Genomic DNA, 13,115 nt, shown 5'->3' on the forward strand with positions numbered 1-13,115 from the left:
TTTAGGCATATACTCTTAGGAGTTATTCAACGTTGCTGTATTTTTCCTACATGGTGCCTGATTAATAATAGCTTGTATAAAATAAGTTTGATACATTAAACATATGTATAAATTTACCAAACGCTACGATCAGGATAAAATAATATTATTTGTGTGTAATTTTAGTTGTTTTCCATTTCATAGAATCAGTGGGGTAGTTAGGATTTTGTTTCGGGGGGCCTTGCTAACTTTATTTCTGGAAATGTGAAAATTCTATAATAGGCCTATCCAGTGGTGTATTTACGATTTTGTTTCGGGGGTGGCTTTGTTAGTTTCGGGGGTGGCTTTGCCTGAAAATGTGAAAATTATGCAATATATTTCATATACTTTACTATAGTAAATAGATTTCGGGGGCTTAAGCCCGGAAGCCCCCCTAAATACACCACTGGGCCTATGTATATAAAACAATAAAAAGTTGCGATAAAATTTCGGTGAGTGCTTACGCCCGAAAGCCAGCCCCATAAATATGCCACTTCATAGAATACAATATTAAATATCTTACGTTGATTCAAATAAAGTTCCTTCTGAGCATTAACATTTCTAGTGAAGTCTTACAAGTGATGCATTAATTAAACGCAGTATTGAGCTTACTTTAAAGTGAGAGTTGCAAGTAGCAAACGCTTATCCAAGAAATTTGACAACTAATTAAAGAATATACTTTCTTTTTCTCTCCTTCGATTTTCAAATATGCAGGAAATGAAAACAGTAAGTGAGAAGGAAATTCCCCTCAACCCCCTGAAAATCCCAGATAGAAGAAAAATTTAAATGAATTTTTTGAGTTTTACGTCCCACGATTATGCCGGATAGGCTAAAGGAGAAGGTGATTATGAGAAATGAATGAAAATGGTGGAATGAAGAAAGTGGGAGGAAACGGGAGAACCCCGAGGATATCTCCACACACGGTGTTTGTCCACCACAAAGTTCACTTGGCGGGAGCAGGATTTGAACCCCCAGACAGAAGAAAGTATGAACTGCACTTTAAAATATATGTAGTGGAGCTAAATGGGAATATTCCAATCACACATATTGCGTGTTTTCCCCATGTAAATATTTGTTGAATAATAATAATAATAATAATAATAATAATAATAATAATAATAATAATAATAATAATAATAATAATAATAATAATAATAATAATAATAGATTACTTTCCGTCCACTTATATTTCATTCTTTCTTGTTAAATTAAACAACAACAAAAAAGCTATATATACATGCACATAAATTCAATTCTAAACAGTGTTAGAAATACAGCTAAGAAAGCTCTTTAAAATAAATAAGATTTGGTAGTTTTTTAAAACTCAATAAGGAATTAGAATTCTGACTAATTTTAAACATTTTGATACATTAAATGTTACTTGTACTATTAATTTGTCGGGCCTACCTTACTTGTGGGATTATGCTTCGCCACTGGAAGTAAGTAGTAGTATTAAACTTCTAAATTCTATTTTGAGATGCATCTATTTTGAGAACTATTTTGAAAGTCAGTTGAGAGGCATGAAATGTGTGCTATTTTTTTTTTCATACTTGGTTTCGACAACATCTCTTAGGTTATGAAATTTCGTATTAAAGTAAATTTATAATTGTGCAAAGAGTTATGAAACTTATTGATATAAGGACTGTTGGTTTATCAAACCTTTTGTCTATCATTTCCATTAAAATTTTTAAACAAGTAAATGAAATGAAATCTTTGAGTTTTACGTCCCACGGTTATGCCGATTAGGCTAAAGGAGATGGTGATGATGAGTAATGAATGAAATGGTGGAATGAAGAAGGTGGGAGAAACGAGAGAACCCCGAGAAAACCCTCACACACGGTGTTTGTCCACCACAAGGTTCACTTGGCGAGGGCTGGGATCGAACCCGAGACCCCAAGCACCAAAGGTGAACGCTCTACCACTGAGCCACCGCGGCCCCCATCTTTTAAACAAGTTCTAATGCTTCTACATTGTTCATGCTATAAACAGATGTTGGTAACTGTTGTTATACTATGACCATGTAAGGTACATGCCCCTTGTCTACCCTTTCAAAAGCATTATAAATAATAAGTCGGATTTTAGCAACGGTTTTCTTTAATATATTTTTTTACACCAAAAAGTTATGACAAATTTGTCGCAGATGCTTCATTTATTATAGTATGAGATTAGCTGTAACAATTGATTTTCTTCCTTCCTTTCTTTCTTTCTTTCTTTCTTCATTTTTGAACTGAATAATATTCTAAATATCTCTGAAAGAGTAATTCGCTTCATTACTTCTCAAAATAGTATTCACAGATATAATGCAGGAAACTTTCTTTTCATTTATGAACACTCCATAGCAATACCAGTTTCTTTTTATCTTTTTTTTTTTTTTTTGTTCTCTTCTGTAGATCCTAGTAGTACTTCGAAATATATTCTTTTTCAAAAATACAGTTCCCTTTCTTCACTACTACGTATATGGGCAGTCACATGTGTTTACAGTTAATGATGTATCACAAAACATACCGTCAATACATTAAATTAACACATTGAATCAACAGAAACAGAGTTTCTTTACAAGTTGTGTACAATAAAAACAGAATACAGTAGAAACATATACAATATGGAATATCTCCACATGTGGTAGACCATTCACCATTCACGAAGAAAGTTCGAACTATTTCATTGTAAACATATTTTACTGTTTTTTTTTTTTTTTTTCAAAATTTCAATGTGAGAAAACTGGTAACTCCAACTCCTTTGCAGTTAGACACTTCTGTCGTTCATCCTATAATACTTTCGTTTCCTTTTGCTTTTAAATAGTCTTCAGAATATTCCAAATTGTTGTCCAAAGGGCATTTTTTAAAATATGTGATGACAAGTCACGTTTAACATGTCAAAAGTAAAGTGTTTCCAATATTATTTTTTTTTCTTTTTCCTTAAAGAAAATTTGTGCCAAGGCACGGCAGCTACAAGGACAATTTTATTTTCTCTTCTTTGCCAAAACAGTGTAGTGCGTTTCGAAGTATCCAAGGACGAACAGGGTATATTAGAAACATTAACAGTGACAGCACAAAGATATTAACAGCTGAATACTCAACCCTGTTGTAAGGGCTTCAACAGTTCTTTGAAGAGCCTCTTAAAGTTTATAGATTTCCTAGTCTGCCGTCGAGCAACAGAGTAGTCTCCGCCACCACAGTCTTTTCTTCTGCTTATTCGTTCCGGTTTCAGAAGATTCGAATATGATGCCATCGAACTCTGATTCTGGGATATCACTTAACGAATCAGTCTCTGAGACATCGCTTTTGTAATCATCAGATGTTACATTTCCTAGTCTTCCTGTGAAGCAACAGAGTAGTCTCTGCCACCACGGTCTTTTCTTCTGCTTATTCGTTCCCGTTTCAGAAGATTCGAATATGATGCCATCGAACTCTGATTTTGGAACGTCACTTAACGAATCAATCTCTGAGACATCACTTTTGTAATCATCAGATGCTATTGTGGTAAGCGAATTTGTTTCATGTATTATGTTCTCAGGCAAGTTATTAACGAAATTTAGTTCTTCATCGGCACATAGTAACGTGGCCCGGTCGCTATCATTATCTTCGCTGCATTCCCAGGAAGCATCTGCTGGAAGATAAGCGATAGAAGGCTCTTCATCCTTCACAAAGCTGCGCACATCAGTGCGAATGCTGACATATGGAAGAATACATTTTAAACACATCTCGTTAACTGAGAACCAGGTGACAGAGTAAGCTCGTAATGTATAAATAAAAACTCGTGTAACCACTTCCTCATCGTATTTGTAGGTGTAAATTCTATTTCCACTGGAGTCGATGCTTTGGTACTCTGTACAACGACGGTCACAACTAATGGTGTTTCTCGGATTATCAATAAACGGAAATCTTATTTCTTTTGAAAAGAGAGCAAGAAAAGAATTCTTAAAGTCATCAACCATTTTAAAAATCGGACCTTTACTATTTCACGTGTGACTTGTATACTTCTTTCGCCGCACTGAATTTTCCAGTTCTTAGTAACGACAACAGTGAACACAAGAATCGAAAATTTAGTTTTATCAACAATGACTTGCGATATTTCGTATTAGGTATAATATTAACAAGAACAGGAAAAAAAATAAAAATCAAACATTTTTGATAATTTTTGGTATAGATATCTAAAACAGTTAAGCGCAAAATTGTTGAACTTGATGCAGGTAGTATATCTTTGTATGTGAATTCTCTTTCCGAAAGCAAGTTTTATATATGCTTGGATTGATGATTAGCGTTCCTTTCACCCATGAGGCTCTATGAAGCGTGCATCACTGTTAGAAGTATATGAATGTTAGGATTATTTGTGTCACTGTTAGCAATATGTGTATCACAGTTAAGAATATTTGTGTTATTATTAGGGTATGTGTATCACTCTTAGAAGTATGTGCCTTCACGTTAAAGGTGTGGATGATTATTAGGAGCATGTGCATCACTGTTAGGAGTATGTGCGTCACTGTTAGATTATGTGTATCACTATTAGGAGTATGTACGTCACTGTTAGAGTATGTGTATCACTGTTAGACTGTGTATCACTTAAGAATATGTGTGTCACTCTTAGTAGTATATGTATTACTGTTAGGAATATCTGTGTTACTGTTAGAGTATGTGTATCACTGTTAGGAGCTTGTGCGTCACTGTTAGAGTATGTGTATCACTGTTAAGAGTATATGCGTCACTGTTAGAATATGTGTGTTACTGTTAGAAATATATGCGTCACTGTTAGCAGTATTTGCATCACTGTCAGGAGTATGTGTATCACGTTAAGAGTGTTTCATCATTAAGCGAAAACAAACAACAGATATAATCTGCTACTTGACAATGTACTGTTTCATATAGTATAGGCCTATAAGTAACTAATATCTGGTGTAGTAAAAAGTAATCCATTATTTTGCCAATAGATGGCTTCAGTGATCTGTATCTCGCGTTGTATAAGTCCGATCAGGTTCAACGAGATGGCGTTCAAACGATGAGATTGCGTACTACAAGCACTGTTCAGATAGTTGTGATGAGTTGACTCAGTATTGTGTGAGCGCGAGTCAAAATGGACATTAGCAAAGAGAAAATACGCTATACTTTACAATTTTTCTTCGATAAAGGCGAAATCGCAAGCCAGGCGGCTGCAAATGTGAATAGTGTTTATGGTCCTGATACTGTAAAAACCAATCACGCGCAATTTTGGTTTCGTCGATTCCGTTCCAGTAATTTTGACGTCAAAGATGCACCACGCACTGGAAGGCCAAGTGTCGAAAATGTCGATAAAATCATGGACATTGTCGCGTCCGACCGTCACGTAAGTACTGTGTCGATTGCCCAAGAGCTAAACATTGCACAAAAAACCGTGTGGAACAATTTGCATAAGTCTGGATACAAAAAGAAGCTTGATATATGGGTGCCACACGAGTTAACGCAAAAAACCTCATGGACCGAAATCGCAACAAAATCGACCCATTTCTGAAGTGGTTGGTGACTGGCGATGAAAAGTGGATCACTTACGACAACGTCACGCGAAAACGTTCGTGGTCGAAGCGCGGTGAGCCGGCGCAAACGGTGCCCAAACCAGGATTGACGACCAGGAAGGTTTTGCTGTGTGTTTAGTGGGATTAGCAGGGAATTATCTACTATCAGCTGCTCCCCTACGGCCAAACCCTTAACTCGGAACTGTGTTGTCAACAATTGGACCGTCTGAAGGCAGTAATCGACCAGAGGAGAGGCATTGTGTTCCACCAGGAAAACGCCAGGCCACTCACATCGATAGTGACTCTCCAGAAGCTCCGGGAGCTTGGTTGGGAGGTTCTTATTCATCCACCTTATAGTCCGAACCTGGTACCGAGTGATTACCATCTGTTCCTCTCCATGGCGAACACGTTTGCTGGTGAAAAAGTCGCTTCAAGAGAGGCCAGTGAAAATCGACTGTCTCAATTTTTTGCCATTAGGGACAAAGGTTTCTATGAGAGAGACATCATGATATTACCTTCCAAATGGCAACACGTTATCGAACAAAACGGCGCGTATGTGACCTGAATCGGATCATTCTAACTATGGTAAGTCGAGCCTTCAATGTCATGCCAAAATAATGGATTACTTTTTACTACACCAGATATGTTCCAACAGAATAACTATTTCTATGGCCTACCGGAGGTTAAACGCCGCATTCACAAAAGCTCTCTATTGTCATCTCTCCGTAGCCAACTGAATCCGCTAACTTTGTATTTCTATTTCTGCGAGACTCATCTTTATTTTGTCCTCCTATCTGCACCTAGGTCTTTATGTTTGTATTTTGCCGATTGGATTCCTAGTTATAATTTTGAAAATATTTATTTTTTTATTCCATCCTGATTACATGACCTGCCCACCTGTACTTTCTTGACTTAATGGCCATTCAATATTAAGGAAACCGTTTCTCGTGATGAAGTTTCTGGCCTGAACTGTACCGTTCCTTGTTATAAAGTTTTAGTATTTCTGTCACTTTTAAGTTAGAATTTTCACCTTAATATTTTATTTTCGAATACTTTCAGTTTGTGTTGTTTCCTCAAAGTAAGCGGCCATGTTTCGTAAGCATACAGTACATCAAACATAATTATGGGTAGTTTGATATATTTTAAACTTTAAATTATTCGACAGAATTCGTGAAAACAAAGAATTTGAACTGAATAATAATCCTAATTCCTTCTTCCTTTGAGATTAATTTCTTCGTGGATGAAGTTTTGGTCACAATGTTGGTCCTAGATAAATATCCACTTTGTTGAAAGTATTGTTTGATATTTTAAAGTATTCATAACTTTACCGGTATTAAGTATTAAGTATTTACGGTCACACCGAATTTCCATGTAATATTTTCCTCTGGATGTTTAAGTAAAAAATGAAGTAGGCGAGGATGATAAAGATTCAGTATTCTTCGGGATGAGTTTGAAAAAGTTATATTTGAGATTAGGAATGGAAAGGCAACCAGGACAGGTAATATACCAATTGAATTTACTAAGAATATGGGAGACAAGGGCACGAAAGAATTGTTTCGACTGTGCAATCCCAGGAGCGTGGCCAAAAGACTTCCTGAAATGATTATGATACCGATGGCTAAGAAATCGAATCCTAAGAGATGTGAAGATTATAGAACTATTAGTCTCATATCTCAGGCAGCTAAAATACTTGTTCGAATTCTGAACAGAATGTTGTATGGAAGAACAAATGAAAAAGTTGAGGAAGAACAATTCGGGTTCAGAAGAGATAAGAGCGATCGCTGAAACGTTTATAGAAAAAGGGAAAGAGATGTACACTGTATTTATTGAACTAGAAAAGGCTCTTGACCGCGTGAATTGGGAATTGTTGTTGGGATTTCTAAAGAAGATTAGGTTGGAATGGAAGCATCGAAGATTCATAAGAAACTTATATATGAATAAACAAGAAAGTGCTAGGACAGGGGAGGAACTGACAGAGGAGATTGCAATTGTAAGGGAAGTTCGACAAGAATGCTGTCTCTCGCCCAGAGGTGGATATAGCCACCGGGCTACCGGGCGGCGCCCGGTGCGCCTCCCAACGAATCGCCCCCAAGAAGCAACAAATAAAAGAAAATTGAATGGACTGAATGGACCAAGAAGCTTTAAATCGTGAAACTCGATGTGGCATTGTAGAAAGAAAACAAAGCTATTAGAAGCAGATGCTGATGCCTGCAGAAAGGTCACATACCTATTTAGTGCCTCCAAACTTACAAGAGTATCAACTACTGACTGCCAACAGACTGAATACAGTAGGCCTATTGAAATTAGCGATCCCACCTCATCTGCCACGAATACTACTGTCAGAGTGGAAAATGAACAGGAAAGCTCTAGTTTCATGAATGCTGAAATTACTGCTCCCACCACGTCAGCTATGAATGTCACTGTCAGAGTGGAAAATGAACAAGAAGGTTCCACTTCCATGAGTCTTGAAATTAGTGTACTTTTAACCTAAGCTACGATTGGTTGCTGTCAAATAAGAAAATGAACAGAAAAGTTCTAGTTCTAATGATGCCGATTTCGAAATCAGAGAGAGCTCCTTCGTGGCTAAGCGGTTAGCGTACGAGCCTTTGGCGTGAGAGACCCGGGTTCGATTCCCGGCGGGAGCTCATGTGGTTCGGATTCCACGTTAATCAGTAGGTCCACGTCTCATATAGCCTCGCTGCTGAACGGGACGCTAAACTAAAATCAACTCGAAATCAGAGAAAACATTGAATAGCGCAATGCCGCAGGGAACAGAGTAACGAACTCTTTCATACATTCACAAGACAATGGTATCCTCAAGTTTTTGAATTCCATCCTCATCAACCAAAATAAAGCATACCTTTTAGTCTTGAGGTCGCTTATTAACGAGCAGATAGCACCAACAAGGCTTAGCTGTTGCTCAAAATGCGTGTGTGTGCGTGCAGCGTGCACAGCATATTCTGCAAATTGAACAAATAAGTTTCTTAAAGGTTCTGTACGCTACGTTCGCAACACTAAACACGATTATCAGCGAGTAAGAGAGCACGAGTCTTCCAAAATACATCAGACCAGAGCAGTTGTGCTATTCTAATTTTTTAACATCCGGTTTTCTCTTTCTCTCTCTGTCTCTCTCTCTCTCTCTCTCTCTATCTATCTATCTATTCTAAATTTCGAGAAAGAGAGAGAGAGAGAGAGTGAATGGATTGGTAGATATATATATAATTCTCTTAGGAAACAAATTATACAAGATAGACAAAGACATATTTTTTACTGGATACCACAAGTGACAAGTAGAGACCTACACAGTAACCTAATACAAGGTGATGTGAAGAAATTAGGCAGCACTGCGAATATCTTGGATACGAATTATCCAAGATATATGGTTGCAGTGGCGTATGGTGAAATTTTACTTTAGGTAAGCAATCCAATGAAGCTTCTTATCTGTTTTCTGTAAATACATTTAACATTTGAATTCAAGAACAATTTGTAGGCTTTAATGTTAGAGGTCACTTATCGAATCCCTCTCAAGAGCAAGGATATTTTTAATTGTCCTGATATTTCTGTGTTCGTGTCCCTGTCAGGATTGGATTACCTCCAATTGGCTCGAGGAGCATTATTCGGGTTTAATGTTTCGGCTGAGACGAACTTTGAAAACAATAGTAAAGCGTTGGCTTAGAATTCGGAAGGTCCTCGGTTCGATCCCAGCGGTCGACCATCTTGACTGAGTTCTTTCGGGTTTTCCCTCAGTCACACCAGGCAAATGCTGGAATGGTATCTTCAAAATAGGCTCTGGCCGTCTAACTTCCAACATCCTCTCCCCCACCCTATCCCGGTCGGAACCGTAGATGCCTAAAGGCTATAAAATAAATTCAAATTCAAGTAACTGAATATTCATGTAGTTTCCCAACATTTTCATGGAAAATTAACGGCACTGTTAGGGTATGACATTTAATTTGAATAATAAATTTATTATATTTGGTCTAATTCGTTTAATACTGAACTACACTATTCTCGCTTCGTCGTGGAACGCATTCAAATATTGTTAGCGGAATAGCTACTATCAGCTTACGTCTGGAATACATCTGTTTTCCTTGCATGTTCTTAAGAATTTTTGTTTCTTTCAGAGATAATGAGTGAGTAGGCCTAAGCTTAAACTGCCAGCTTATTCAAACGAGGATCTACAAAAAGCTCTGGAGGCTTGTCGAAAAAAAAAATGCTCCATACGAAAGGCATCAGTAATCTATGGAATTCCTCGGGTAACGCTGATGGATAAATTTCATGGTCACAGTCCCAAAAAGCGACAACTAGATCCAGAACCATACGTAACACAGAAAGAAGAAGAGGGATTAGCAAACTGGCTCCTTAATGCGAGCAAAAGGGCATACGATCTTCTGAACAGTGTTAAAAAATTGTCGATTCAGAAAAACGCAAAACGCCGTTCAAAGACAATCGAGCTGGTGAAACCTGGTACTACACTTACTTGAGGAGACACCCACAAATCGTGTCCCTAAACTTTGAACAAGACGCGATACGCTGTAACCGAGGGAAACTTCGCTTGTGGTTTTATGACCTTGAGATATACTTGAAACAAACGGGGCAATCTGATATTCTAAATGATTCTGAGCGAATATGTAATGCTGATGAATCCAGCTTTCAACTGTGTTACAAAGCAGGAAAGGCGTTGGGGTCCAAAGCGTGGAAAAATATGTACGAGGTGAAGGGCAACGAGAAAGAAACATTAACACTGCTTTGCACTTTTTCCGCAGCAGGAGAAATTGTATCCCCGATGGTCATATACCTGTACGTAAGAGATCTTCCAAAGGACGTCATCAGTGAAGTTTCTTCAGAGATTTTTATAGGCAGGTCAGATAGTGGCTGAATGCGAAGTGAAACGTTCTACGAATGAATAGCAAACGGCTTCCTAAAATGGGTGAATGATCCCTCTATTATGAAACCAGTCCTTCTGCTAATCGACGGCCACAAGACTCACTTGGCAATGGAAGTCAGCGAATTTTGTTCCAGCCATGCTATAGTACTCTACTGCCTTCCACCAAACAGCACACATATTCTTCAACCCTGCGACGTATCAGTGTTCAAATCGTTTTCGAGAGTTCTACATGGAAACTGAGTAAAATGTTAGTGTTATTTCTGCACCACTTATTAAAAGAGTGATATACAAGGTACCAACACAATTAGTAATTAAAAACGAATTTAGAAGATAGGGTTTATACCCCTTCAACCGAGAGAAGACGAAGCATGTTTGGTGCTGCATTCCACTGAACCTTAAATGAATTTGGTGGTTTCTTTCTTGACAAAACTATCACAAAATTCCTTAATCTCAGCGACTATTGTGCGAAACTGCGAAGTGATACCTGAAAAACTAATGATGTAACATCTACAGATGCTATTAGTTTGGTAAAGTTATGCTTTAGCCTTCATACTGTAATTAAAAGCACATTAACCGAGTAGTGGTCGATGACTAAAAAGTAGGCGGTCTAACATTAACGAGAAATGGTCGAACACTAAAAGAAATCAGTTACTGGTGTTTCTCCGACTAATATTACATAAATGGTATAAGTTATCTCAGTTTTAGATAAAGTATAGATAAAATATAGTTTTAGAAACACATGTGAGCTACTTGCATCCTCCTAAGTTGTTCCATTGAGTGAAAAATGATTAAGGACCATAAGAAAATGAGTTAGGTGGTCGAGGACTGGCACATTTACCCTAGCTGCCCACAAAATTTTCTCTGTTTCTCCGCTTGCCCTCCCTAGTTTGATATTGTCGCTGGCACCAGGGACATGATTAGGGAAGGTGCAATGGAGTGGTTGTAAGTGCAGCACAGGGTAAACTTTACTACCCTAAGTTTTGAAGAACTATTGACATTGAAATAAATGTAGGAGAAATAAAACCGTATATTTGCTTTAAGATCTTACATCTTTTAAGAGCCGCAGGATTTTTTGCAGAGCACTTGGCACCTTGGGGGCCTGAAGGGGGAGCGGGAGGCCTGGCTTATGAAATTGTATTATATTTTTTTAAAGATGTTTTTAATACAAATTAAAAAACATCAAACGTAATATAGCAATGAGGAAGATGCCCCCAGAAAATTTTCTTTGGGCGCCCATGCTTGGCATAGTCTGTTAGTATGGACAATGCTATGGTATACCCAGGGTTGCCAACTTTTCTTAAGGAAAAATCGGGGCGGGACAGTCGGTGTTTGAGTTCCCCTCCCCCAGGAGACGATTAGACGTACGGCGAGTCGTTGAAAATAATGCAAATAATCAGCTGAATAACACGAACCTGATAAATGCGGCACCTTCACTAGTAGCAGAGAAACTTGCAAACTGCTTGTTGTAAGCTTGAATTGCAAGTCAGCCAAGCTTGCATCCAACTTGATTGGAAAATGTGCAAGCATGCCGTAAGCTGGATTTCAGTAACGAAGTTTCATGGAGGAAACCTTGCCTTCAGTGTTCCATTCAAGCTTGACGCAAGCGTTTCACAAGTCGTCAAGTCTATAGCCAATGAACGGCCAGTGATGCTATGACGCTCTACGAAGGGTCTAAAGCATCGCTTGCAAGTACAACAAAAGGCAGATTGTATGAAAGCATGCGTTTCAAGTGCAAGCCTAGAAAGCCAAAAGCCAAGCCCACGCCAACTGGCCGAAAGCTTTCTTGCTACTAGGGTTATTTTTTATTTGCTTGCATGGAGTATACTATCATAATCGCCTGCATCATCAATTCTAAACAATTAGGGAATAACTATAAATTAAAGACGAGCTGCTAACTATTTTTTCTGAGTCAAATTGAAACAAAAATTATTTAAATTGATTCTATACATAAAACTGTGTGTGTGAAAGAATAACTTATTCCTTTGTGCTTGTAAAAAGGCCCAGTAAAATATTAATTAACTTTGAAAATCGATAAATCGGGACAATATGCGTCCCGACGCGTGTCCAATCGGGACGCTGGACAAATAAGTCAGAAATCGGTACAGTCCCGTCAGAATCGGGACGGTTGGCAACCCTGGATATACCGGTAGTAGGCAGAAGAGATTCACAGACAATAATTCCTTTGTAAGAAAAGCTTTATTTGAGTCGGGAATCAAAGACTTCTCTGAACCTGAATAGAAATTTAGTCCGTTCTGTAATTTAAAATATCATTGAAGTTAATTATGAAAACAATAGAAAACTGAAAACAGAAATGACATAGTAGAACCACAAATTTTTGCTAGCGCTCATACAATAATAATAATAATAATAATAATAATAATAATAATAATAATAATAATAATAATAATAATAATAATAATAATAATAATAATAATAAGTATTATTATTATTATTATTATTATTATTATTATTATTATTATTATTATTATTTTAAAACTTCCAATATACAGACAGTGACCAGTTACGTAAATTCATACTTACGTATCGAATTTCTGATATAAGTAAATTTTACGACTGGTACTTAAATCTGAAATAAGATGTAGTATTCAAATTGTAAATTATATTTTGAGAGCCATCTACTGCGTGAGGCATGAAATGAACTAAGGTAAATAACTATATTAAAAAAAAAAAACTAGAATCTACGGTGCTGAGAAGTCTTCAACC

The 13,115-nt window shown here is 37.4% G+C and overlaps 2 protein-coding genes across 3 annotated transcripts in view; both read left to right on the forward strand.

Annotated features, from left to right (window-relative positions):
• LOC145680739 (mitochondrial ornithine transporter 1-like) overlaps positions 1-13,115 on the forward strand; it is a 102,436-nt gene that overhangs the window by 19,222 nt on the left and 70,099 nt on the right. The gene's annotated exons all lie outside the window — the stretch shown is intronic.
• On the forward strand, positions 5,089-5,502 carry LOC145681952 (histone-lysine N-methyltransferase SETMAR-like). The gene has a single exon (XM_081753552.1). It carries the CDS (start codon positions 5,089-5,091, stop codon positions 5,500-5,502), a length of 414 nt encoding a protein of 137 aa, XP_081609678.1.

Source organism: Thermobia domestica, chromosome 3 (assembly GCF_964235325.1).
Source record: "Thermobia domestica chromosome 3, izTheDome1.hap1.1, whole genome shotgun sequence".
Lineage (NCBI taxonomy): Eukaryota > Metazoa > Arthropoda > Insecta > Zygentoma > Lepismatidae > Thermobia > Thermobia domestica.